Genomic DNA, 27,667 nt, shown 5'->3' with positions numbered 1-27,667 from the left:
CCAGCCACTGACACGACCCCTGACCTTGGACTGTCCAACTGCTCCCGGCCAATCACATCAATGTCACATCAAAGGGAAAGGGCCAATGTGAGCTCCTGACCTTGCGAAGCACATATGCACCTAATTGCACGCACAGAAGGAAACACATGCACTTGCGCATTCCAAGACACACCTATATTCTGGACTCTCAGTGAAAGCCCATTTCTCCTACAGCACTGTGAGGGTTTACCTTATTTTAAGACATAATCCTTGACCCAGGATGTGTTATTGTCTTAAACACGTGATCTTTGGCCTACATAATTTCCCTCTAAGCAAGGGTGGCCATTTTAGTTTTGTTGTACTATTGTGGGTGTCGAGGGTGGCTGGTCAATTCCTTTTCATGTGATACACATGGCCCCCTCTCCTGTCGTGTAGGGGGAAGTTGCCCCTAGACGCTGATCTTGGGTCAGTTTGGCATTTCCCCCACAAATGGTTAGGGTTAGGATTGGGGAGGGGAAGCTGATCCTACATCTGTACCTCGGCAAAACTTAAAACTGGATCATCTCCTGTTGGTACAGTGCTAATGCTGACCGTCAAACTGACAGGTCTAACCCATGTCAACCATCCTCTGTGCTATTAGTTGGCCTGGATTCTTGCTAACATGCTGTGTCAGTAGCTCAACTAATTATCAAGCCCTTAAGGTGAGCAAGCGCGGAGCTAGTTCAGGGCTGTGAAACGTCTGGAGGTCCCCGAGGAGTTCGAGAACCACTGCCTTAGAGCTGCTGATGTTGATGATGTTTAATGCCCCTCAGGAAGACATTCTTTCCACAGTTACATCAGCTGAACCATCCCTCCTGTCATTCCTTGGTGAATGTCAATGGAGAGAGACACCCGAGAGATGAAGGTGATATATTGGTGTGACCTTAACCGTTTCTCCCCCTTTTGCCCCTTTCGCCGCAGTCTCTTACCCCGTCGTGTAGTATACGGATGTTGTTCAGTGTGTACTGAGAATCCTATCGTCAGTCAAACCAGTCCTAGTGTATGTGACCTGAGCGGAGTGCCAAATGGTCCCCTATTCCCTACATAGTGTACTACTATGGGCCCTGGCCAAAATATTGATTTTGGTTTTTTTCGTGTAATGTAATCCATAGAATAGTCCTTTGGAGGACGGATTGTTGACATATATTTTGACATTTGTATCTAAAAGCATAATTGAGAAATAATTACTAAAAGTTGGCATATTTATGACATTTTGGCCTTACCCAGGCCTCCTTTAAGACGCCATATTATTGAATCTGTAGATGCTATATAGCAAAATATAGGGAATACGGTGCCACTTGAGATGCTTCCTTTGCTCAATAGGTGCTGGAGTTCTCAGACAACTGGGCACGAGTCCAGGCTGGAGATGGCCTTTTATTAAGGACACTCCTCCACATAAACCTTCCCAGCACTGTCCTGGTTTTACAAGATGTCGGGGGAGGATGTGAAATAAGATATGAGGAGAGGATAGCCCCGGCTGTGTTTCCACAGCTATTAAACACGGCCAAGGTTCTCGGAAGATAATGGACTTCTTCCATTTCACTGATCTGTGTATATGGTCATGAAGCGAAACGTCAAGCACGCAAACACTTAAAGGGATAGTTCACTCCAAAACGATCATTCCTCCGCTGTTGGTACAATCCCCCAAAATAGTGCATGTCAGCTGTTGCGTTTTCAAGATGGTACACGTTCGGTGCAGAGCTAAAATTGTACAGAGCATCTTGCATCATATGATGATTTAAGTCCACCGCTGTACTGTGAGAGCCCAAAGTTCAACTATCTAACTAAGCCTACCCATGTTGGATGAGTTGTATCTTTTGAATGTTTTGATAAACTGCTATCTCCTCTGCCTCCCCCGGAGCTTTCAGAAAGCTAACTTCATCCCTGTGTCTTGTTGACTAAGACATTTGACAGGAGGACTTAAGCCCTCCTCGGCTGTCTTCCTGGTCAAATGTATTTCTGGCCTCCCAGGCTGTTGAAGCCCCTCAGGCAGGTTGGTCTGTTTCCTATTGCCTCCTCCGTGCTCTTGTGGTGTTCTCTCTGTGTGTGTGTGTGTGTGTGTGTGTGTGTGTGTGTGTGTGTGTGTGTGTGTGTGTGTGTGTGTGTGTGTGTGTGTGTGTGTGTGTGTGTGTGTGTGTGTGTGTGTGTGTGTGTGTGTGTGTGTGTGTGTGTGTGTGTGTGTGTGTGTGAGAGAGACTCTGACTGACAGGCTAATAGCCCCCTCTCTTTACTTCTAACAGGGTTCTAATAGTTCTCTCACCTCAGGAATTGTCTTGTCGTGGGCTAAGCTACTCAGAATGGTGCAGCTGGGGAGCAACCTAGGATCAGGCTCACCCCTGTCCATGTTATCTTATTCATTGTGGTCTAGAAGGCAAAACTGATCCTAAATCAGCGCTCCCACTCTGAGACGATTGATTGACATCTAGTCCTTGGATTGGTGTCTATCTCTACCCATTCACTAACCACCCAACCTTTCTTTTCTGTTGCCATAGGGCAAACTTTCTCGGAAGACAAGTCTATATTTCACTGTTGAGTGTTCCATGACATTTGGAAAAAGGTTAGGCATGTCTAGATTTCATTGTTGAGTGTTCCGTGACATTTAGTGAAAGGTTATACATGTACAAATGAGATTGGATCTATTGAGGGATTTGCTGTAGGGAACGGGGAGGGGAAAACGGGTACCTAGTCAGTTGTACAACTGAATACGTTCAACCGAAGTGTGTCTTCCGCATTTAACCCAACCCTTCTGAATCAGAGAGGCGCGGGCGGCTGCGTTAAGGATTAAGGGAGGAGCAGACAGGTCTTGTCCTGAACCTAACCCTGAGGATGGACACAGATCTTCGTCACAGTATGGATATTGAGTTTTGAAATCGGAGCTGTGCCTGTAGGAGTCTTGACCATCTCATTAAATACATTTTCTGCTCTGATATGGTTGTGACTTGTGGTGCCCAGTAGCACACTGCTTTGGTGAGTTTGAGGATGCTGACGCGATGACTGGATGCTGACGCAAGTCCCAAGCAAAGATCATTCTTGCTTGAACTGTTAATGGTAATATACTTAGGTGCAGATCCACTTACAACGTTCAGGGAAGTAGGAGAAAAGTTACAGAAAACGTTGTGTCTCATGCAAATCACGCATGTGTTGCATACTGTAACTGAGGGTCTCGAAGATCTGCTCTCCCTTTAAAATAGGAACAATTTGCACAGCTGGTCCATGTGAATGACCCATTCATGTCAGATATGCCTCAAATTCATCTAGGATTCCAAATGTGTCTTGAATGCGTTTCCTTTCAGTGAAGTTTTTCCCATGGATATGCCTAATACTGCAGGCTGTGTCCCGTCTGTCTTTTTAAGAACTCCTTCATAACTACGTGAGCAGATTGATTTCAACATGGACAAATACATTTTGCATTTGATATTTCTCTGGAGAGGGGTTGGGAGGGATAGAGCGAACGCCGGGTAGCTGGATGAATGTTGGCATTGTCTGGGCACGCACGCACACACATGTCTCGGAGGGGTCCGTCCGTAATTGTTTCGATGAAATGGGACTGTACAATTGAGTGTATAATTACTTCAGGGATTTTGCTTAAAGGTTTTTCATGATTTTTGTATAACACACACACACACAGCCCAACAGGAACAAAATGCATATATTGGCAAGTTTGGGGGGGGGAATGTTTTACGTTTAACGATGTTTTACGTTTTCCACAGAAAGGGCTGCTTTATTCCAGTGGAAACCGCAGGTGTTTGAAATTGCGGGCAAGAGCGGTTTAAAAATAACACTGGGGGCGACCAGGCCTGTTTTTAGACGCTCCTGGGAGAAAGGAGAGAGTGTTATTGTACATGGGGAAGGAGGGAAGGAGGGCACGTGAGAGAAGTGCGAGGAGGACGTTTGAAGCCCCATTTTCGTCTCACGCCTCACACACCCTCTGTTTTCAGGGTGCCAGCACAAAGCAGGCCTTGTGTGTCAGCGCGGTGCAGGAGAAGGGGGCAGACTACAGGCAGTGAGTGATGGTTGGCTGAGGATACAGTAGCTGGTGTTGCCTCAGGATGGTTGAGGAGATAGGGATAGTCTTTCACTGTCACTGATTTGACAACCACTCCAAGGAGGCTTCACTCAAGAGTCCTAAGAAGCGGAGTGAGTGGTCTGTCATGTCCAATCACCTTCCTGAGGAAAAGGAGGTCACCCACATGACCAGTTCCAGTCTCAGAGTACTACTGCACTGCATAATAAGCATCTCCATTTTAGATCTGTCCAAACACAGATTTCCATCAGGGGACTGGCATCTGAGATTCATCATAATGGGCACGAATTGTGTTTAGTTTGCTAATACGTTCTCCGCCACGGCCCGCTGTTCCCACTCTGGGTCCCTTCTGCCTTCCGACCACTGTGAGGGAGCCTCCGTGTTCTCTAATCAAAACCAGCCGGCCCAGACCACACAGCCAGGGAAGCTCTACACTACCCAGTGGAAGTCCACCCTGCTCCTGTACAGCGGCAAGATTATCCCACCATTGTTTTCTTTTCTTTTCAACATACAGTCTTGTTGGATTATTTTCCAGCCGCTGCAGCCTCTTTTGCCATCTCCCGTGTCCTCAAGCGGTCTTGTCTTAATGAAAGAGGCTGTGTATGTGGCAGGCGGCCGACAAGGCTTTTTTAGGAATTCCTCAGACATTACCTTATTGGATGACCACGCATTGGGCCCAGGGTGGGGCGAGGATAACCAGAATGGGAGCAGTGTGCAGAGCTGTCAACAGGGAGGGGACATAGCGAGGAAGAGAAGGGTAGGGTGAGGTAAGAAGCGATGGAGGGAGGGGGGGGGCTGAAAGCTCAAGGAAGGTCAGAAAGCTCACCTATGACATCACATAGGAAAGTTCCCCTCTCACACTCCCCCTTTTTAGCAGTTTTTCATTGAGACGTGTTATATGCGCTAGCCGTGTTGCAGCCTATGAAATATACACTGCAGCTGGCTGGCTGGTTTCCTGGTCGGTGTTGGTGTGAGTTATAGTGGAGAGCCAGTGTCTTAAAGTGGTGTGTGCTTTAGCGGCTGAGGAAAAACAAGCCCCGCGTCTGGTTAGTTTAACCAGTCATCAGAGGTGATCAAGCGCCTTATTCAGACTCAATGTACAGTAGCCTACTGACGTTCTGTGCTCCTTGTGAAGTTGTACCATGAAAGTGCTTTAATTCATTAGCTTAACGGACGGACTTAATGAAAATCACTGTTTTAAAAGGCGCCTGACGGAACGGTTTATTTGTTAGCGTCATACTCACGTCACAACAAGCACTCTTTAGCCCCGTGTACTCTATGTACTATGTGTGCATGGGTGTGAGAGAGAGATTTCTCTTTGACCCCTGTCTAAGTCAGCTGAACAACTGATCCGACACAGACTTGATATAAATTGATAGCCAGGGAATGAGCGATCTACAGGTGGAAACACCCTTCGCTGCATTTGTGACAAGGCACATAAGTTGTTTTCCAGGTTCGTAGGAATTTTAAAGCATTCCTCAAACAGTGGATCTGGATCGACACAATGTAGGGGAGACGGGGGGCAATTGTAACCGTTTTTGTATTTTACTCCATTGCTCGAACGAGGCCAGGCATTTTTTGATATAAGAAACTTACATATGTCTTCAAATCATTCATACCATTTATAAGATATTGATTTTATTGAATATTGATTTTAAGTCCGGACGGTTAAATTTGTGCCACGGGCAATTGTCACAAGAGCTGGGGTCAAATGAAACACCTAAAAAATAAACCAAATTCACTTAACTTCCAAAACATTCATTATTATGAATTATAATCTTATAGACATACAGTTGGAAGTTGGAAGTTTACATACACTTAGGTTGGAGTCATTAAAACTTGTTTTTCAACCACTCCATTAACAAACTATAGTTTTGGCAAGTCGGTTAGGACATCTACTTTGTGTATGATACAAGTAATTTTTCCAACAATTGTTTACAGACAGGTTATTTCACTTATAAATCACTGTATCACAATTCCAGTGGGTCAGAAGTTCACATTTATTTTTTATTTTTTATTTCACCTTTATTTAACCAGGTAGGCTAGTTGAGAACAAGTTCTCATTTGCAACTGCGACCTGGCCAAGATAAAGCATAGCAGTGTGAACAGACAACAACACAGTTACACATGGAGTAAACAATAAACAAGTCAATAACATGGTAGAAAAAAGAGAATCTATATACAATGTGTGCAAAAGGCATGAGGTAGGCAATAAATCGAGTAATTACAATTTAGCAGATTAACACTGGAGTGATAAATCATCAGATGATCATGTGCAAGAAGAGATACTGGTGTGCAAAAGAGCAGAAAAGTAAATAAATAAAAGCAGTATGGGGGGTGAGGTAGGTAAATTGGGTGGGTAGTTTACAGATGGACTATGTACAGCTGCAGCAATCGGTTAGCTGCTCGGATAGCAGATTTTTAAAGTTGTTGAGGGAGATAAAAGTCTCCAACTTCAGAGATTTTTGCAATTCGTTCCAGTCGCAGGCAGCAGAGAACTGGAAGGAAAGGCGTCCAAATGAGGTTTTGGCTTTAGGGATGATCAGTGAGATACACCTGCTGGAGCGCGTGCTACAGGTGGGTGTAGCCATCGTGACCAGTGAATTGAGATAAGGCGGCACTTTACCTAGCATAGCCTTGTAGATGACCTGGAGCCAGTGGGTCTGACGACGAACATGTAGCGAGGGCCAGCCGACTAGGGCATACAGGTCGCAGTGGTGGGTCGTATAAGGTGCTTTAGTAACAAAACGGATGGCACTGTGATAGACTGCATCCAGTTTGCTGAGTAGAGTATTGGAAGCTATTTTGTAGATGACATCGCCGAAGTCGAGGATCGGTAGGATAGTCAGTTTTACTAGGGTAAGTTTGGCGGCGTGAGTGAAGGAGGCTTTGTTGCGGAATAGAAAGCCGACTCTAGATTTGATTTTGGATTGGAGATGTTTGATATGAGTCTGGAAGGAGAGTTTGCAGTCTAGCCAGACACCTAGGTACTTATAGATGTCCACATATTCTAGGTCGGAACCGTCCAGGGTGGTGATGCTAGTCGGGCGTGCGGGTGCAGGCAGCGAACGGTTGAAAAGCATGCATTTGGTTTTACTAGCGTTTAAGAGCAGTTGGAGGCCACGGAAGGAGTGTTGTATGGCATTGAAGCTCGTTTGGAGGTTAGATAGCACAGTGTCCAAGGAAGGGCCGGAAGTGTACAGAATGGTGTCGTCTGCATAGAGGTGGATCAGGGAATCGCCCGCAGCAAGAGCAACATCATTGATGTATACAGAGAAAAGAGTCGGCCCGAGAATTGAACCCTGTGGTACCCCCATAGAGACTGCCAGAGGACCGGACAACATGCCCTCCGATTTGACACACTGAACTCTGTCTGCAAAGTAGTTGGTGAACCAAGCGAGGCAGTCATTAGAAAAACCGAGGCTACTGAGTCTGCCGATAAGAATATGGTGATTGACAGAGTCGAAAGCCTTGGCCAGGTCGATGAAGACGGCTGCACAGTAATGTCTTTTATCGATGGCGGTTATGACATCGTTTAGTACCTTGAGCGTGGCTGAGGTGCACCCGTGACCGGCTCGGAAACCGGATTGCACAGCGGAGAAGGTACTGTGGGATTCGAGATGGTCAGTGATCTGTTTGTTGACTTGGCTTTCGAAGACCTTAGATAGGCAGGGCAGGATGGATATAGGTCTGTAACAGTTTGGGTCCAGGGTGTCTCCCCCTTTGAAGAGGGGGATGACCGCGGCAGCTTTCCAATCCTTGGGGATCTCAGATGATACGAAGGAGAGGTTGAACAGGCTGGTAATAAGGGGTGCGACAATGGCGGCGGACAGTTTCAGAAATAGGGGGTCCAGATTGTCAAGCCCAGCTGATTTGTATGGGTCCAGGTTTTCCAACTCTTTCAGAACATCTGCTATCTGGATATGGGTAAAGGAGAAGCTGGGGAGGCTTGGGCGAGTAGCAGCGGGGGGGGGGTAGGGGCTGTTGGCCAAGGTTGGAGTCGCCAGGAGGAAGGCATGGCCAGCCATTGAGAAATGTTTGTTGAAGTTTTCGATTATCATGGACTTATCAGTGGTGACCGTGTTACCTAGCCTCAGTGAAGTGGGCAGCTGGGAGGAGGTGCTCTTGTTTTCCATGGACTTTACAGTATCCCAGAACTTTTTGGAGTTAGAGCTACAGGATGCAAATTTCTGCTTGAAAAAGCTGGCCTTTGCTTTCCTGACTGACTGCGTGTATTGGTTCCTGACTTCCCTGAACAGTTGCATATCGCGGGGGCTCTTCGATGCTATTGCAGTTCGCCACAGGATGTTTTTGTGCTGGTCGAGGGCAGTCAGGTCTGGAGTGAACCAAGGGCTATATCTGTTCTTGGTTCTGCATTTTTTGAACGAAGCATGCTTGTCTAATATGGTGAGGAAGTAACTTTTAAAGAATGACCAGGCATCCTCAACTGACGGGATGAGGTCAATATCCTTCCAGGGTACCCGGGCCAGGTCGATTAGAAAGGCCTGCTCGCAGAAGTGTTTTAGGGAGCGTTTGACAGTGATGAGGGGTGGTCGTTTGGCCGCGGACCCGTGGCGGATACAGGCAATGAGGCAGTGATCGCTGAGATCTTGATTGAAGACAGCAGAGGTGTATTTGGAGGGCAAGTTGGTCAGGATAATGTCTATTAGGGTGCCCATGTTTACGGATTTAGGGTTGTACCTGGTGGGTTCCTTGATGATTTGTGTGAGATTGAGGGCATCAAGCTTAGATTGTAGGACTGCCGGGGTGTTAAGCATATCCCAGTTTAGGTCACCTAACAGAACAAACTCTGAAGCTAGATGGGGAGCGATCAATTCACAGATGGTGTCCAGGGCACAGCTGGGAGCTGAGGGGGGTCGGTAGCAGGCGGCAACAGTGAGAGACTTATTTCTGGAGAGATTAATTTTTAAAATTAGAAGTTCGAACTGTTTGGGCATAGACCTGGAAAGTATGACAGAACTTTGCAGGCTATCTCTGCAGTAGATTGCAACTCCTCCCCCTTTGGCAGTTCTATCTTGACGGAAAGTGTTATAGTTGGGTATGGAAATCTCAGAATTTTTGGTGGCCTTCCTAAGCCAGGATTCGGACACGGCGAGGACATCAGGGTTGGCAGAGTGTGCTAAAGCGGTGAGTAAGGCAAACTTAGGGAGGAGGCTTCTGATGTTGACATGCATGAGGCCAAGGCTTTTTCGATCACAGAAGTCAACAAATGAGGGTGACTGGGGACATGCAGGGCCTGGGTTTACCTCCACATCACCCGAGGAACAGAGGAGTAGCAGGATGAGGGTGCGGCTAAGTTGACTGTGCCTTTAAACAGCTTGGAAAATTCCAGAAAATGTGGCTTTAGAGGCTTCTGATAGCCGGCTTTAGAAGCTTCTGATAGGCTAATTAACACTATTTGAGTCAATTGGAGGTGTACCTTCAAACTCAGTGTCTCTTTGCTTGACATCATGGGAAAATCAAAAGAAATCAGCCAAGACCTCAGAAACATTTTTTAGACCTCCACAATTCTGGTTCATTCTTGGGAGCAATTTCCAAACGCCTGAAGGTACCACGTTCATCTGTACAAACAATAGTACGCAAGTATAAACACCGTGGGACCACGCAGCCGTCATACCGCTCAGGAAGGAGACGGGTTCTGTCTCCTAGAGATGAACGTACTTTGTTGCGAAAAGTGCAAATCAATCCCAGAACAACAACAAAGGACCGTTGTAACGGCTGTCGTCGGTGGAAGAAGGTGAGGACCAAGGTGCAGCGTGGTAAGTGTTCATGATATTTAATAATAATCAAAACTGAACACTGAATAACAAAACAACAAAGAAACAACCGAAAACAGTTCTGTCTGATGCAGACACACAAAGACTGAAAATAACCACCCACAAAACCCAACAGAAAACAGGCTACCTAAATATGGTTCCCAATCAGGGACAACGATTGACAGCTGCCTCTGATTGAGAACCATATCAGGCCAAACACAGAAATAGAAAATCATAGAAAAACTAACATAGACTGCACACCCCAACTCACGCCCTGGCCATACTAAAACAAAAAACAAAACAAAGGAACTAAGGTCAGAACGTGACAACCGTGGGAAGATGCTGGAGGAAACGGGTACAAAAGTATGTATATCCACAGTAAAACGAGTCCTATATCGACATAACCTGAAAGGCCACTCAGCAAGGAAGAAGCCACTGCTACATAAAAAAGTCAGACTATGGTTTGCAACTGCACATGGGGACAAAGACTGTGCTTTTTGGTAAATGTCCTCTGGTCTGATGAAACATAAATATAACTGTTTGGCCATAATGACCATCCTTATGTTTGGAGGAAAAAGGGGGAGGCTTGCAAGCCGTAGAACACCATCCCAACCATGAAGCATGGGGGTGCTTTGCTGCAGGAGGGACTGGTGTACTTCACAAAATAGATGGCATCATGAGGACGTAAAATTATGTGGACATATTGAAGCAACATATCAAGACATCAGTCAGGAAGTTAAAGCTTGGTCGCAAATGGGTCTTCCAAATGGACAATGCCCCCAAGCATACTTCCAAAGTTGTGGCAATATGGCTTAAGGACAACAAAGTCAAGTTATTGGAGTGGCCATCACAAATCCCTGACCTCAATCCTGTAGAAAATGTGTAGGCAGAACTGAAAAAGTGTGTGCGAGCAAGGAAACCAACAAACCTGACTTAGTTACACCAGCTCTGTCAGGAGGAATGGGCCAAAATTTCCCCAACTTATTGTGGAAAGCTTGTGGAAGGCTACCCGAAACGTTTGACCCAAGTTAAACTATTTTAAGGCAATGCTACCAAATACTAATTGAGTGTATGTAAACTTCTGACCCACTGGGAATGTGATGAAAGAGATAAAAGCGGAAATATATCATTCTCTCTACTAGTATTCTGACATTTCACATTCTTAAAATAAAGTGGTGATCCTAACTGTCCTAAGACAGGGAATTTTTAGATTTAATTTTTAGGATTAAATGTCAGGAATTGTGAAACTGAGTTTAAATGTATTTGGCTAAGGTTTATGTAAACTTCAGACTTCAACTGTAATGATTTTGCCAAGAAATGTGTGTATTTCTATGTACGTAATCAAAAGGCCTGGGAATTGCCAGGGACCCCACATTACGATATTATCACAATACCTAAGTGTCGATACGATATAAATTACTATTCTATATGTATTGATTTGATGTTCCAAACGACAGGAGGCTGTGCTGAGGGTAGGACGGCTCATAATAATGGCCGGAACAGAATCAATGGAACGGCATCAAGCACATGGAAACCATGTGTTTGATGTATTTGATACCATCCACCTATTCTGCTCCAGCCATTACCACGAGTCTGTCCTCCCCAATTAAGGTGCCACCAACCTCATGTGTTCCAATCACTATATTCTGAGTATACAAAACATTAAGAACACCTGCTCTTTCCATGACATAGACTGACCAGGTGAATCCAGGTGAAAGCTATCATCCCTTATTGATGTCACTTGTTAAATCCACTTCAATCCGTGTAGATGAAGGGGGGGACAGGTTAAAAGAAGGATGTTGCATTACTGATGTTGCATTATGTTTTTTTAAATCATGTTAAAAAAAATCAGAGCGGTAGATCTCAGCCTGCATTTTGACTCAAAGTGATCTTGACTCAGAAAAGGTTGGTGACCACTGTTCTAGAGTTTTCCCTGTTAACACTGTGAATGTTTTCCTTTACTGTGGCAATTGTGTTCAAATCAACCAAATATTAGCCACTTTCAATGCAACATACCGAAACAAAAGAAACTATGCAAGATATTTTGTTGTAGGCAGAACGCATTGGAGTAGGATTCTATTTCATTGACACGCACTACTCAGCCCCTACTCTACACAGACCGGTGCGGTATAAACAATCAGAGCTTCAGTAGGCAAATAGATGCAAATAGACCATTGCGATATATGGATCTGTGCCATTTACTTTGAACTGGACTGTGTTTACAGCATGAGCGGTCGTGAGTAGATGCGCTTGTTTTGAGATCAAAGCGAGAGCTGCATGTAGCCACGTGTTCACATTTTGTTCATATCCTTTGTTAGTTAGTGAGTTGTTGGCCCAGTTATAGATAATTTGTAGTCAGCAATAGGGGAGCGAGGGCTTCCTACAAGAGCGCAAAACATATACATTTCTAGACATCTTTGAGTCAGGTAAATAGCTTTTTTTTTGTCTTCAAAGGGCACTGTTGTATTTTGAGACCGGCTTGAATAAGCGAATTAGCCAATAGGCAAAGGGTAGCATAATATGTCTGATTCTCTGTAATAATGGTATTGGAATAATAATGCATTTGATTTTGTAAAGTCTTTTCTTGCATCAAACAACACAACAACATTTTCAGTCTCCGTGTCTGAAGGATTCATTTCAACACCCTGCCTGTTTGTTTTTTCAAAAGTCTCATGGAATGTAGGTCGTTATTTTGAATGGTAGGCCACTCTGGTAGGCCTACATTATGATCACATAGCCACAGTAGCCTAAAGTTAAAACTGTAACTTCAAGCGGGTACAGCCTCAGTGTTCACAGTAAACGTGCGCTGAACGTTACACAACATTTCCACCACGTTAAAGTTTGTTCAGCAGACCTGAAATTTGCTCAGTGTCAAAAATGTTTTGAAGGAACATTGGCCAGCATCCCTGTGGAACTCTTTTGAAACCTTTTAGAGTCCATGCCCCGACGAATTGAGGCTGTTCTGAGGGCAGGGGCGCAACTCAATATTAGGAAGGTGTTCCTAATGTTTGTTATACTCAGTGTATGTATGCTGCAAAAAGACGAGGGAGCATGTGAAGTCAGGGAAATAAAAGCGCTGATAAAATATTGTCTTTCTATTTTAAAAGAAGACTGATAAGAAGCTATAGGATGAACAATAGAAATTGATATTTGGAGTCAAATATCCAACAATATAATGTTGTCCAAAAATAATATTGCGATATGTAACTACAATTTTTCCTCCCATCACTAGTAACCTATAACAACAGTAACGCACATGTTTGTGCATGGCCATTTGTTTCCTCTTAAAACATGTGAATAGTCTGATGGTGCCTATATTATACCTGTTAACCACTTCTTTGATACTCTACTGGTCCCCAAGGCTGGAAAGTTAGTGTTTGTATAATTCATGTATGATTCATACAATCAAGTTAAAATCACTTGTTTTTATAATTTGGCTCAAATATTTCTGCTCATTGGTTGAGTCGCTTTAAGACGCGCAGGACATGATTGATTGACATTTTTTTACTCTTATTTTTTTATTTTGTTGCTCCTATCATTAATATGTTGTATACTTATGGATTTGTATTTACTGTTATATGAGTGTAATAAATTAAATTTAAAAAATAAAAACTTGAAAAAAGAGAACAATCGTGTGTTTAGCCATGAAAATTCTGCTATTTAGAATTATTGGACATTAATGCTCAGGGCAGTATAAGGAAAATACAGCCGATGGGAGAAAAAAAACTACTTTCAACCCTAAAAAACAAACATTTGCCCATGAAATTAGAAAATAGTGAGATATTTGACGGTAACTTTTCAAGCAGGGAGAAATCCTAAATGTGCATGTACTGTGAGTTTCATCACTCTAGCTTTTTTCAAGGTTTGACAATTGCCCCACGTTACAGTCTCCCCTACTTTTGAACTGAAATGAGCTGAGAAGAAGGCGTTTTATAGATTTACAACATAATCCCTTGTCTAGTATACTCTAACACCTCAGGTAATTGAACATTTACACATTTTCCTATAGTTGGGGTTCCCAATGCCAAATACTCCTGCCTAGAAGACAGCTACTACAGCTAGTAATGCCCATTTATACAAATAAATTGTTTGTTTAAAGCACCAGTGTATTTCCAATTTGATTTCTGGGCAAATGGAGATTCAATCATACTCCCATTTGTTGATGATTTACAGTACACACTGTTGAATGGTTGTGGTAGTTTTCTTGGATGTTTTACCAGATGCTTTTATCAAGGTGCCAAGCAGTAGTCTCTTTTTCCCCCAAACGTTCAGGCAACATCCATCAAAGCCAGTAGGTTTACAGTGGAAACTATGAACAAGGTTTGCGATGTATGAACAGGCTACATCACATTTATCCCTATTGTTACAGTTTGCTTTTAGCCACAAGTTAATCTACTTACGTTTTTGGGGCCTTGACTTTAAAGTCGTGGGAAAAGTACCTTAATTCAAGGTGCCATGATCAGTTCCATTCTCTCCAAATGGGTTAATATATTTACTGCCTCTCCTTTACTTTTTCCTTGCAAAAAAAAATTGCCGTTAAGCACTCCCGATGTTGTGTCTAAGCAACTAAGATGTTAAACTTATGTTTGGTCTACACACACACATAGCAACTAGACCTCAACATCTTCTTGATCTGACTACCATACTATAGATATTCTGTGGTTTCCCTCCCTGTATGGCTAAGCAACCCCAGTCCAAATTGGACTCAACCTTCTTAACATTAATATTGGGTTAGCAAAAGTAAACTCTTTCTTGGCCCAGCCTAATCAGTAAATAACTACTGTGTTTACAGACCAGTAAAATATTATAACACATTATAAGATACACCTAGTCTAGATTTAGTATATCTTATTGTATTCACGTTACATAGTGACCTAAGAGATGACTGGAATGTATGCGAAAATCAATGCAATGTCAATGGGTGATGATAGACTGTTGTCTGATGACGTCATGCGTGAAAGAATGTAGAGCGCTGGTCTGTTTCATGTTGTTTGTGACTTGACTGAAGACTGGAGAAACTACACTACCGTTCACAAGTTTGGGGTCACTTCAAAATGTCCTTGTCTTTGAAAGTAAAGCACATTTTTACAGACAGATAAGCACATTTTTTACAGATAAGTCCTCAACTGGCAGCTTCATTAAATAGTACCCGCAAAACACCAGTCTCAACGTCAACAGTGAAGAGGCGACTCCGGGATGCCGGCCTTCTAGGCAGTTCCTCTGTCCAGTGTCAGTGTTCTTTTGTCCATCTTAATCTTTTATTTTTATTGGCCAGTCTGAGATATAGCTTTTTCTTTGCAACTAGAAGGCCAGCATCCCGGAGTCGCCTCTTCACTGTTGACGTCGAGACTGGTGTTTTGGGGGTACGATTTAATGAATCTTGTCACGTAGCTGACCTGTTTTCTTTTGTCTTGTATTTATTTAGTTGGTCAGGGCGTGAGTTGGGTGGGTTTGTCTATCTGTGATTTTCTATGTTGGGATGTTTGTGTTCGGCCGGGTATGATTCTCAATCAGAGGCAGCTGTCAATCGTTGTCCCTGATTGAGAATCATACTTAGGCAGCCTGGGTTTCACGTGTGTTTTGTGGGTGTTTGTTTCCGTGTTTGTATTCGTGCCACACGGGACTGTTGTCGGTTGTATTCATTTTTGTTATTTTGGTTTCATGTTAGTGTTCAGTTTCGAGTTAATAAACTATCATGAGCACTACCCACTCTGCGTGTTGGTCCGATCCATGCTCCTCCTCGTCTGAGGAGGAGAACGACTATGCCGCCCGTTACAAAGCTGCCAGTTGAGGTTTTGTGAGGTGTCTGTTTCTCAAACTAGACACTCTAATGTACTTGTCCTCTTTCTCAGTTGTGCACCAGGGCCTCCCACTCCTCTTTCTGTTCTGGTTAGAGCCAGTTTGCGCTGTTCTGTTAAGGGAGTAGTACACAGCGTTGAACGAGATCTTCAGTTTCTTGGCAATTTCTCGCATGGAATAGCCTTCATTTCTCAGAACAAGAATAGACTTGATGAGTTTCAGAAGAAAGTACTTTGTTTCTGGCCATTTTGAGCCTGTAATCGAACCCACAAATGCTGATGCTCCAGATACTCAACTAGTCTAAAGAAGGCCAGTTTTATTGCTTCTCTAATCGAACAGTTCAGCTATGCTAACGTAATCTCAAAAGGGTTTTCTAATGATCAATTCGCTTTTTCAAATGATAAACTTGCATTAGCTAACACAACGTGCCATTGGAACACAGGAGTGATGGTTGCTGATAATGGGCCTCTGTACGCCTATGTAGATAAAATCTGCTGTTTCCAGCTACAATAGTCATTTACAACATTAACAATGTCTACATTGTATTTCTGATCAATTTGATGTTATTTTAATGGACACAAAATGTGCTTTTCTTTCAAAAACAAGGCCATTTCTAAGTGACCCCAAACTTTTGAATGGTAGTGTATGTTATAATTTCGTCACCTTCCATCTAGAGCCTTCCATTTCAGGGACAGTTGAGGACAGCATGTTCTCAAGAACAATACCAGAAAGTCTAGGTCCTTCAGCGATATAAGCACATGGAGTAGCCCTACTGGTTATGCCTGGCCATGTATAAACACAGGTCATTACATCTTTAGAGATAACGGATATCATCAACAAAAAAAACAATCAAATCAAACAATGCATATCATCGAAGCGGCGTTTCCTCTTAGACACGTTCTCTGGCAGATGTTTGACTTCTAACTTGACCCTAGTTAGCAGTGCTTGGCAGCTATTCCCTTACGAGGCCTTAAAACCATTATTGGCTGCTGTTGTAGGGCTGTTGTTATCGTACAGACATATCTGCTGCTGGAATGTGTACTATGCTAAGTACTGGGGCCAAGGAACTCACTGGACAGTACTTCTTTGAGAGAAACCGTAATCGTTTTAAAGACCTTTTCCGCGACGGTCAAACGTCTGTCAGTGGAGGCTTAGCAGACTAGGCCAGGTGTTTAATAGCAGCAGTGAGAAATGTTTCTACGTATAATAGCCACGGGCATACATTTGACACCCCAAGCACTACAGGCGCTAAATGCTATTAGCGCGTAGTTAGAGTGTTGTTATTCTACTGGTCCCCATTGAAGCCTGAATTGTTAGCCTGAATGAGGATGGAAGCTGACTGTTTCCATTTGTGTCCTGACCTAGCATACAGTACTGTGGACTTTTGGCATACGGTAATTCCCGGCATGATTCCCCCGATAAAACAAGTAGAAGACAAGTACATTTTCTCAATGGGGTCAATCTCCATGCCAGAAATGAAGAGATCCATAGAGGTGATGGTATGTGTGCATCCAAAACCTTAGACTTTTATAGACCCACAAGCTCTACTCTAGAACTCTGGTAGGCCGTAAACCCCCAGCAGTCTCCAAGAGTTAAGGCTTAAGGCACTCTTTGATTCTGGCCTTCTGTTCTAGAGTCCAGGGTACTAAAACTCAAACCATGACCCTATAACCTGCCAATGACCTAGAGCAGGGATCATCAACTAGATTCAGTCAAGGGACATTTTTTTCTGGAGCGGATGGTCGGAAGGCCGGAACATACAGTAACTACAAATAATTTGTTGACTGCAAGAAGCCCAAACAGATATAATATTTGCCTAAAACGTAATTATTTCAAACCTTGCTTACATTTGTATGTGTCTCTATATTATGTGTGGGGATTCTTGGGATCAGATTTCCAAAATTAAAATGATTTCCTGGTGTTTTTACATTATTTTATGTCCAACAGTCATTAAAATTCTCAACCATTTTTTAAAATTATTATTATTATTATTCTCTTTGCTCAGAAATCTTGGGGGGGGGGGGGGGGGCAAATAAAACCACCCATGGGCCAAATTGGGGGAACCCTGCCAGTTGGGGAACCTGACCTAGAGTCTTCTAGTTTAACTAAGGTATTTTCTGTGTTTTAGAAAGCAGCTTACTTAGGGATTTTATTCATATGTGTGCAGGCCAGTCACTGCCAGATTTCCCCAGTTCTTCCAAGTTTGTGGGAAGACAGTGGTTGCTGGTTGCCTGGTTGGTGATTACTGCTGACTCTAGTTTTGACGCCGACCCCTGTCTCTTGTCTCTGGTCAATTTGTGTCGGAGGGATACGTGCTCGTCATCACAGCCCCGCTGTGTCTTTGACCTGGCTACTGCACTATTTACATATTTCTGAAGTGAGTGTGAGGCTCATGGGGAGAGAAACATGCAAATGGCCGTTTGACTTGGCTTCTCGCCGATCCCACATCAATAGGTTTTTTTACTCAGCGAGAATGGCAGGGCGGCCTGACTAGAGCTAAAACACAGGTTCGTTTTCTGTAGGGAGGACAGAGTGAGGGCGCATACTGGGCACTAGTTATTTCCCCATTACAGGTGCACCTTTGAAATTCATGAGGGGAAAAACATGTGGTTACTATACAAGTACTCTGTGTTCGATGCCTGATGGTTAGTGGTAAGGTTGTTACGGTTGTTAGCTTTGAAGCGTAAACAGGTGATGCTGGTGTGTATTGATTGATTGATTTTTTTTTAAATATGAAAGGAAAAATCAAATATTTTGTTGTAACGTTCTTCGTCAGGCGAAAGAGAGGAGGACCAAGATGCAGCGTGGTGAGTATTCATTTGAATAAGAATACTTAAACGACGAACAAAACAATAAACCGACAAACGAACGAAAACGTAACAGTCCAGTAATAGTAAACACAGAGGAACAGGAACAATCACCCACAACCCACAAAGACAAAACAGGTTACCTAAATATGGCTCCCAATCAGAGACAACGACTAACACCTGCCTCTGATTGAGAACCATATCAGGCCAAACACATAGGAACAGACAAACTAGACATACAACATAGAATGCCCACTCATATCACACCCTGACCAAACAAAACATAGAAACATACAACGCAAACTATGGTCAGGGCATGACAGTTGTGGGAAAAGTCTTACTGTCTTAAGGAGCTGTTGATAACAAAGATCGGGAGGTAAACTGAAAGGTTGGCTGAAAGTAATTGATCTATTTTGCATAACTTACTACAAGTTGACTGTCTATATAAGCATGTAGTAGAGATTGTGATCTTTGGCGTTGTCACAAAAAAAACTAAAGATGTGGCTAATCTAACATCACTCTTCCATACGAGTCTCCCTGCTTGATAATGGAAATGATTGTGATATGCTTGGCAGTATTTGATCATGTTATTCCATAGTGCTATTTGGTAGTGCTGTAATCCCTCTTTAAAAAGTTGATCTATTCGCACTGGGCCTGCAATGTCATCCTCGGGGGGATATTTTGACTAATTTCGAGGTTTGATTTGTGTGCAGATGTTTTTTGTGAAATATCTGAGTGGGTGCATCATGCTTTACTATACTGAACAAAAATATCAACACAACATGCAACCATTTCAATGGTTTTACGGAATTACAGTTCGTGTAAGGAAATCAGTCAATTGAAATACATTCATTAGGCCCTAATCGATGGATTTCACATGACTGGGAAAGGGGTGCAGTCTTTGGGTGGGCCTGGGAGGGCATAGGCACACCCACTTGGGAGCGCGGCCCACCCACTGGGGAGCCAGGCCCAGCCAATCAAAATTAGTTTTTCCCCACAAAAGGGCTTTATTACAGACAGAAATACTCCTGAGTTTCATCAGCTGTCCGGGTGGCTGGTCTAAAACGATCCTGCAGGTGAAGAAGCCGGATGTGGAGGTCCTGGGCTGGCGAGATTACACGTGGTCTGCGGTTGTGAGGCCGGTTGGACATTACATTACATTACATTACATTTAAGTCATTTAGCAGACGCTCTTATCCAGAGCGACTTACAAATTGGTGCATTCACCTTATGACGTACTGACATATTCTCTAAAACGACAATGGAGGCAGCTTATGGTAGAGAAATGAACATTAAATCCCTGGCAACAGCTCTGGTGGACATTCCTGCAGTCAGCATGACAATTGCACTCTCCCTCAAAACTTGAGACTGTGGCATTGTGTTATGTGACAAAACTGCACATTTTAAAGTGGCCTTTTATTGTCCCCAGCACGAGGTGAACCTGTGTAATGATCATGCTGTTTAATCAGCTTCTTGATATGCCACACCCGTCAGGTAGATGGATTATCTTGACAAAGGAGAAATGCTCACTAACAGGGATGTGCACATAATTTGAGAGAAATAAGTGTTTTGTGAGTATGGAACATTTCTGCTATCTTTTATTTCAGGTCATGAAACATGGGATCAACACTTTACATGTTGTGTTTCTAATTTTGTTCAGTATACAGTGTGATACTGTACTCCTGGCAGTCTCCTCTTAGCCCCTCCAGCATCACAGATATTTTCTCTGTCACATCACTGGATGTTTGAGCACTGCGGAGTATCACTGTAAATATATTATCACTATAGAGAATGAGTCTCTCAGCACGGCTGCCCAGTCCTGTATGTTGCCTATGGAATACCCCTGAGGTCCTTATATTGCAGTTTTCATAGCGAACCTTCACCCTCACTTTGCTCTGTTCTATTTAATTGCACAATTTTCTGAAACTGTGTTTTTCTTAGAGGAAACTACTTCACACAAGGTAGATTTAAAACTATGTAAAAATGTTACTTTTGGTACTTTGCTAACGTTAACGGTTGTGCAGAACTGTGATCACAGATTTACGATGGTATTGTGGCTTCTCATGATCAAAGCCGGAGGGCAGTGTGCTGCTGTCATGTGTCAGATTGAGTATCCTCCTCCGCTTTCTCTCTCTAGTCTCTCTCATGTCTCGGGACAATAGATCTGGCAGTGCTGAGACGCAGCTGTGTTTGTGCTGCAGCTGGACTTAATACCCCTTTCTCCTGACCCTGCCTTTCTGAGGCGTTAGGGGGAGGACTGGGGAGAGTCGTGGAGCAGAACGGCAGGTGGGCCTAGACACTCCACAGGTGGCTGGATTCCACCCAGCCCCTCTCCTGAACGTCACAGCCCCATCCTTGGCTCTAGCTCTCGGACGGAGACTAGTCCGGCGGAATTCATCATGATTACCGGAAAAGTGGAGAGGTCAGCATTTGGATGGGACACAAAAATGCCTCCACCGTCCCTCTGGCTGTCCTCTTGCCGATAGGTCCTTAGCCTCAGCCTGGGCAGCACGGGGAAGAGGTGGACAGTGCAGGAATGTAGTCGAAACCAGTTCGCTCTTTGGCCTTTCAGAGGTAACCAAGCATGTCCACACAGCTTTTCTTTCCCCTGCTCCTCTCCGTGGCTGCGTCGCAAAAAGAGAAGGAAAAAAAGAGAGGAGATTGTTGATCAGCACAGCACCCAGATAAGGACTTTGCGGCCAGCCTTCCTAGTCAGGAAAGAGCCTAGAGCTGACAGTGGAGTTACAAGCTTGGAGCCTGGTCTTTGGTCTCAGAATATTCAAACCGGCACCTGTTTCTAACGAGTATAGGAAGGATTTAAAATGAGCAGGGTCCTATAGTCCCCTCCCTTCTTACGAGACGGAGCTAACGTTGCACCACGTGAGATCCTCAGCTAGACAGAGCTCACTGTCTCGTACACTTATTCCTTGGACGCTAAGCAGGAAGCCACCTCTGCTGCTTGCTCGCCCGCTGCCACTGACCATAATCTCTCTCTTTCTCTCTCTCTCTCTCTGTCTCTCTCTCTTTCTCTCGCTTCCCCTCGCTCCCACACAGACAGAGGTCTGTGAAGCATTTCTAATCTCTTGGGAGTGTGTTGTTGTATCCCTGCGATGTTGAGGGTCTGTCCATCTCTGTCCTGGGCATGTTTCTCAGGCCATGACATGCCACATCTTGATGTGAGCTATTGTGAAAGGTGGTTGTTTTGTCCTGTGGAAAGATTGGCAAAGATCTTGCTTTGTCAGGACTTGACAGCGATTTGATCAGATCTGATAGCACCCGGAGAGCTCTTCACGCAACCAACACAGGACGCAGCGGGATCTGAAAGCAAAACCATACCGTTCCCTTTAGATGTGATCCAATCGCTTAAGCTGCGTTTCCTTATCTGACACGGGCAGGTAGGTTAAACGTTCGAAAAAGTGGAATTAAAAAGTGACATTGGAGGTTTTACGACCCTTTATTGTGAAGGGAGAGAGGGAGGGATGGAGGGAGGGAGATATGGGCTTCGTAACTGTAGAGCCAAGGGGAAAACATTGCATCCTAAGTACAGCGGTGCTTGTGAAGGCAGAATTAAGACCTCACATTTCACGGCACGTGGGAATGCGCTCGGTCTGCAGCTAGCCTATTAGAGTGGGCTGTTAGTGAATGGTGCTGTTAGTCTGGTTATATTCAACAGCTGTGGAGCCTTTGAGTCAGTTTCCCAAATGGTGGTGTGGGACCTACTAGTGTGTCATGTCTATTTCAGAGGAAAGAAACTTTGGCTTTTTCCATTTGTCAAAAGAACAATGGAAATAGCATGTTTTCAAGAACATTCTTAAAGCTTTAGGGTTTTGGCCCTAACATTTCAAGAGCTACTGTCTTCCAGAACCATTAGAAGACCACTACATTTCTGAGTAAATATGCGCGTCAAGCAGACCTACTTGTAGTCAATGATCCCTCAACGAATGTCACACAGGTCATTGACTCGTTAAAAACATGGAACCCAAGTGAGAGTTCAGAGCACTTCTTAGCGGAGACAGCGCCGGCAGGCTGCCAAGCCTGAGAAATAGCCGCAGCTGGCTTTTACCATTTTTACCATGAGCTCATTTAGACCAGCAGCCCCGAGGTCTGTACAGTATCCACAGCACTTCTCCTCAAACACCCCCACGTCTGTGTTGTCTTGTTCGGGAGGCCTCTGATGGGAGTCAAAGATGCTCGAGAGGCCCAGTTTTATCCTTCTGTGTTTATTCTTGATGCATTTTTTTCTGTAATGGAAGAAAATCCTTGGGATTGGGATAATTATTTCATGCTAATGTGCCCAAATGTATGACTCCCACGTTTCCAGATGAAGGAAGCAAATCCATCATTTGGGGTGACATTGATGGAATAGATGGTGAGTTTCCATGCCGACGGGAAGTAAACGGGAACAATGTGTCCTTCTAAAAGTCACGCTTCTTCTCTCCTGCTCGTCTCCTGCTCAGCATTAATATTGCAAACTAGATAACTTAATGAAAGAGTATTTTTATGCTCAAGGCAGCACTGGTTTTAAGGTCTTCTTCGAACTGTGGCTTGTGATATGCCACTCTCTGTTAGTGCAGTAGATTCCACGGCAACCCTAAATCTTAACACTATATTTTGTACAAATAAATGTGTGAGGTCAGGTCATGGCCTTAACCCAAACTGTGAATGGCACGGTATATGCCACATTTACTTCATTTGATTGCTTCTGCAGTCTCTGCCCTGTCAGCATAAATGTCGTCAAAGACTTTGTGGTCAGTGCCTGGGGGATGATTACAGGTAATTGAAGGGGCCACTTCAGTAGAAGTGATCATGTCCTTAGATCTCGATCTCGTCTCTAATGAGACGGTGTTATCATCTTGGTGTGAGACCTGTGCCATCCTCTATATTCCATGTGAAGGGAGTGGTGATGAGGAGGCGGGTTAGGGTGTGTCTCCACTTCCACTTCCTGAGGTGAACACTGTCATTAATATACTCCACTGTCCTGTACTTACCTCGGCCACACCAAGGTATTCCACATGGCCACACTGCCCTGCTCGAGACAGCTGGACTACAGGACTATATTATCTGTGTGTGGTTTATTTCTCCAACTGTGGCGCAATGAATTTGACCCTGGGAAAGGCTATGTTTGGCTAAAAGCAGCTATTTGTCAGCCCGGTGCAGCTGGCTCATGTGTAGTGGTTTTCATGGATATCTGTGCTAATACCTCTCTCTCTCGCTCTCGCTTTCTTACTCTCTTTCTCTCTCGCTCTCTCGCTCTCTTTCTTTCTCTCTCTCGCTCTTTCTTCCTTTCTCTCTCTCTCTCGCTTTCTCTCGCTCTCTTTCTTTCTCTCTCTCTCGCTCTCTCTCTCGCTCTCTTTCTTTCTCTCTCGCTCTCTCTCTCGCTCTCTTTCTTTCTTTCTCTCTCTCTCGCTCTCTCTCGCTGTCTTTCTCTCTCTCTCCCCCTCTCCTGTATAGCTGAAGCAGTTGGACAAGGCAGCGGCGGCGGCCCACACCTATTTCCAGGCCAACCCAGAGCATGTGGAAATGGATCAGAACTTAGAGCAGTACAAGGCTCTGGAGGGAACCGATCAGGACCACTTTGTGGACAGAGAGGCCCGGCCTCATCAGGTAAGAGTGTGTAACTGTTTCTCGAGGATAGGGTTACAACATTCTGGTATCTTTTCCCGCAAATTCCCTGGTTTTCCAGAAATCCCAGGAATCCTCCAAACAGCATTTATGGGAATTTTGGGAAAGTTTGGAGAAAGTTTGCAACCCTACCCAAAGTACTCTCAATGGGGATTTTCCATTGAGAATGATTATAATCCATCTTTACACAACTTGTTTGATTAGTGTAAAAATTCAGGGCCTGTTTTATTACCTTTAAATGGCATCCTTCCTTTCTAACTTCCATGACGTACTAATCGATAATCAGACATGGTGATGTCTAAGTTGAGACAATATTATTTTCCCCTTCCCGCAATACATTCTAAACTCTACTGTCCCCAAGTAATTGCTCTTCTCTAGGAAGTAACGATAGAAGTAGCCGATGCCAATGAGCTACATGTACACTGAAAAGACAATACAAAAGAGAAATTATAAACTGGGTGGTTCGACCACTGAATGCTGATTGACTGACAGCCATGGTATATCAGACCGTATACCAGGGGTATGACAAAACATTTATTTTTACTGCTCTAATTACGTTGGTAGCCAGTTTATAATAGCAATAAGGCACCTTTGTTTGTTTGTGGTATATAGCCAATATACCACGGGTAAGGGCTGTGTCTAGGCACTCCGCGTTGCGTCGTGCGTAAGAAAAGCCATATGCCACACCCCCTCGTGACTTTTTGCTTAAATATAGCATGTATGTCAATAATTGTTCTATGGGTGTGAGCAGTGGTGGAAAAATTACCCAATTGTCATACTTGAGTAAAAGTAAATATACCTTAAAAAAAAATGACTCAAGTAAAAGTGAAAGTCACCCAGTAAAATACTACTTTGAAATGTACTTAAGTATCAAAAGTAAAAGTATAAATCATTTCAAATGGCTTATATTAAGCAAACCAGATGACACTATTTTCTTGTTATTTTAATTTACGGATAGCCAGGGGCACAGTTCAACACTCAGACATCATTTACAAACTAAGCATTTGTGTTTAGTGAGTCCGCCAGATCGGAGGTAGTAGGGATGACCAGGGATGTTCTCTTTATAAGTGTGTGAATTAGACCATTTTTCTGTCCTGCAAAGCATTGAAATGGGACTAGTACTTTTGGGTGTCAGGGAAAATGTAACGAGTAAAAAGTACATTATTGTAACGATTCTCGTTGGTGGAAGGAGAAGAGGACCAAAATGCAGCGTGGTTAGTGTTCGTCATATTTAATTAAAACTGAACACTACACAAAACAACAACGAGGAAAAAAACAAAAATGAAACAGTTCTGCCAGGTTAACATACACTAAACAGAAAACAACCACCCACAACCAAAATGGGGGAAACAGGCTACCTAAATATGATTCTCAATCAGAGACAACGATCGACAGCTGCCTCTGATTGAGAACCATATCAGGCCAGACATAGAAATACAACAACATAGAAAACAGAACATAGACTACCCACCCCAACTCACACCCTGACCAACCTAACACAAAGACATAAAAAGAAACTAAGGTCAGAACGTGACAATTATACTCTTTAGGAATGTAGTGGAGTAAAAGTCTAAGTCAAAAATATAAATAGTAAAGAACAGATACCGCAAAAAACGACGTAGGTAGTACTTTAAAGTATTTTTACTTAAGTACTTTACACCACTGGGTGTGAGTGGGTCTATGTGTGTGTATGTGTCTATATATGTCTGTGCATATGAATGGCAGTGTGAAGGAGGGTGAATATGTGTAGGAGGGTGGGAGAGAATGGGTGGGTGGCTGCATGGGGTATATGCTGTATATGAATGAAGGAGAATGGATGAGTAAGTCGATATATGGATGATAAACTTTGCCTGGGTGGGTAAGGGAGGGCAAGGATGGCAGGGGATGATAAGCTTGGCTTGGGTGTGGGAAAGGGGGAAGAAAACTGTGAGAGGAAGGTGGAGAGGTTTGGCATGGGCGAGGGAGAAGGAACAATTTAACTATACTATACTATAATGTAGTTGCATTTGATTTTGTGACTTGCAAACCTGCGGTAAAATGAATAAAGAGTTCTGGATAGATTAGGAGAGGATGTCGAGTCCTTGTTTGTCATTATAGTTATGATTCAGTGGTGGTTATTGGTGAGAGTGGAGACTTCTCTGAAGTGTGTGTGGGGACTTCCCACTCTCCCCAAGTTGACCCCCACCAGCCACTGTACGTTAATTTCATTTACAAGTTAATACAAACTGACGACAGTACTTATTAAGTGGCAGTCATCCTCCAATGTATGTATAATGACATCATCTACAGTCTTTCGGTTCATTAGGAGAGGAGTTGGTGCTTAAAAGCTCTAAGAAGCCATAGTGCCTCAAAGTACAAAGACGTTCTTTGCTTTATGTTTTTTGTGTGTTCTCTGTTCAATGTCTGCTCAGTCCACATAATCACACACTTTATATATGTAATGTACACTACCGTTCAAAAGTTTGGGGTCACTTAGAAATGGCCTTGTTTTTGAAAGAAAAGCCCATTTTGTGTCCATTAAAATAACATCAAATTGATCAGAAATACAGTGCAAACATGGTTAATGTTGTAATTGACTATTGTAGCTGGAAATGGCTGATTTGTAATGGAATATCTACATAGGCGTACAGAGGCCCATTATCAGCAACCATCACTCCTGTGTTCCAATGGCACGTTGTGTTAGCTAATCCAAGTTGATTATTTTAAAAGGCTAATTGATCATTAGAAAAGCATTTTGCAATTATGTTAGCACAGCTGAAAACGGTTGTTCTGATTGAAGAAGCAATAAAACTGGCCTTCTTTACACTAGTTGAGTATCTGGAGCATCAGCATTTGTGGGTTCGATTACAGGCTCAAAATGGCCAGAAACAAATAACTTCCTTCTGAAACTTGTCGGTCTCTTCTTGTTCTGAGAAATGAATGCTATTCCATGTGAGAAACTGAAGATCTCGTACAACGCTATGTACTACTCCCAGCACAGAACAGCGCAAACTGGCTCTAATCAGAATAGAAAGAGGAGTGGGAGGCCCCGGTGCACAACTGAGCAAAAAGACCAGTACATTAGAGTTTTAGTTTGAGAAACAGATGCCTCACCAAGTCCTCAACTGGCAGCTTCATTAAATCGTACCCCCCAAAACACCAGTCTCAACATCAACAGTGAAGAGGCGACTCCGGGATGCTGGCCTTCTAGGCAGAGTTCCTCTGTCCAGTGTCTGTGTTCTTTTGCCCATCTTAATCTTTTATTTGTATTGGCCAGTCTGAGATATGGCTTTTTCTTTGCAACTCTGCCTTGAAGGCCAGCATCCCGGAGTCGCCTCTTCACTGTTGACGTTGAGACGGGTGTTTTGCGGGTACTATTTAATGAAGCTGCCAGTTGAGGACTTGTGTTCCCAGTCAAAAATGACAGGTCTTTAGAAATGAATGGGTGAGACTACAATTAGTGTATAAAATTGAGTTCAGACACATGCCCATTCATCAGATGGACACACATCCTCTCCCAGACCCCCACATGCATGTGTGTTTGAGCACACACACACACACACACACACACACACACACACACACACACACACACACACACACACACACACACACACACACACACACACACACACACACAC

General features: G+C 43.7%; 1 protein-coding gene across 1 annotated transcript in view; it reads left to right on the top strand.

The window, feature by feature from the left end:
• Nucleotides 1–27,667, top strand: part of LOC129811050 (prolyl 3-hydroxylase 2-like) — a 112,067-nt gene that overhangs the window by 55,111 nt on the left and 29,289 nt on the right. The window contains exon 2 of the mRNA XM_055862163.1: nucleotides 23,877–24,029. Coding sequence (XP_055718138.1) covers nucleotides 23,877–24,029 — 153 coding nt within the window. The remainder of the gene's footprint in view (nucleotides 1–23,876; nucleotides 24,030–27,667) is intronic.

The sequence above is a fragment of the Salvelinus fontinalis genome, chromosome 14 (assembly GCF_029448725.1).
Source record: "Salvelinus fontinalis isolate EN_2023a chromosome 14, ASM2944872v1, whole genome shotgun sequence".
NCBI lineage: Eukaryota > Metazoa > Chordata > Actinopteri > Salmoniformes > Salmonidae > Salvelinus > Salvelinus fontinalis.
Note: the sequence above shows the minus strand (reverse complement) of the source record. Positions and strands in the feature narration are given on the sequence as shown.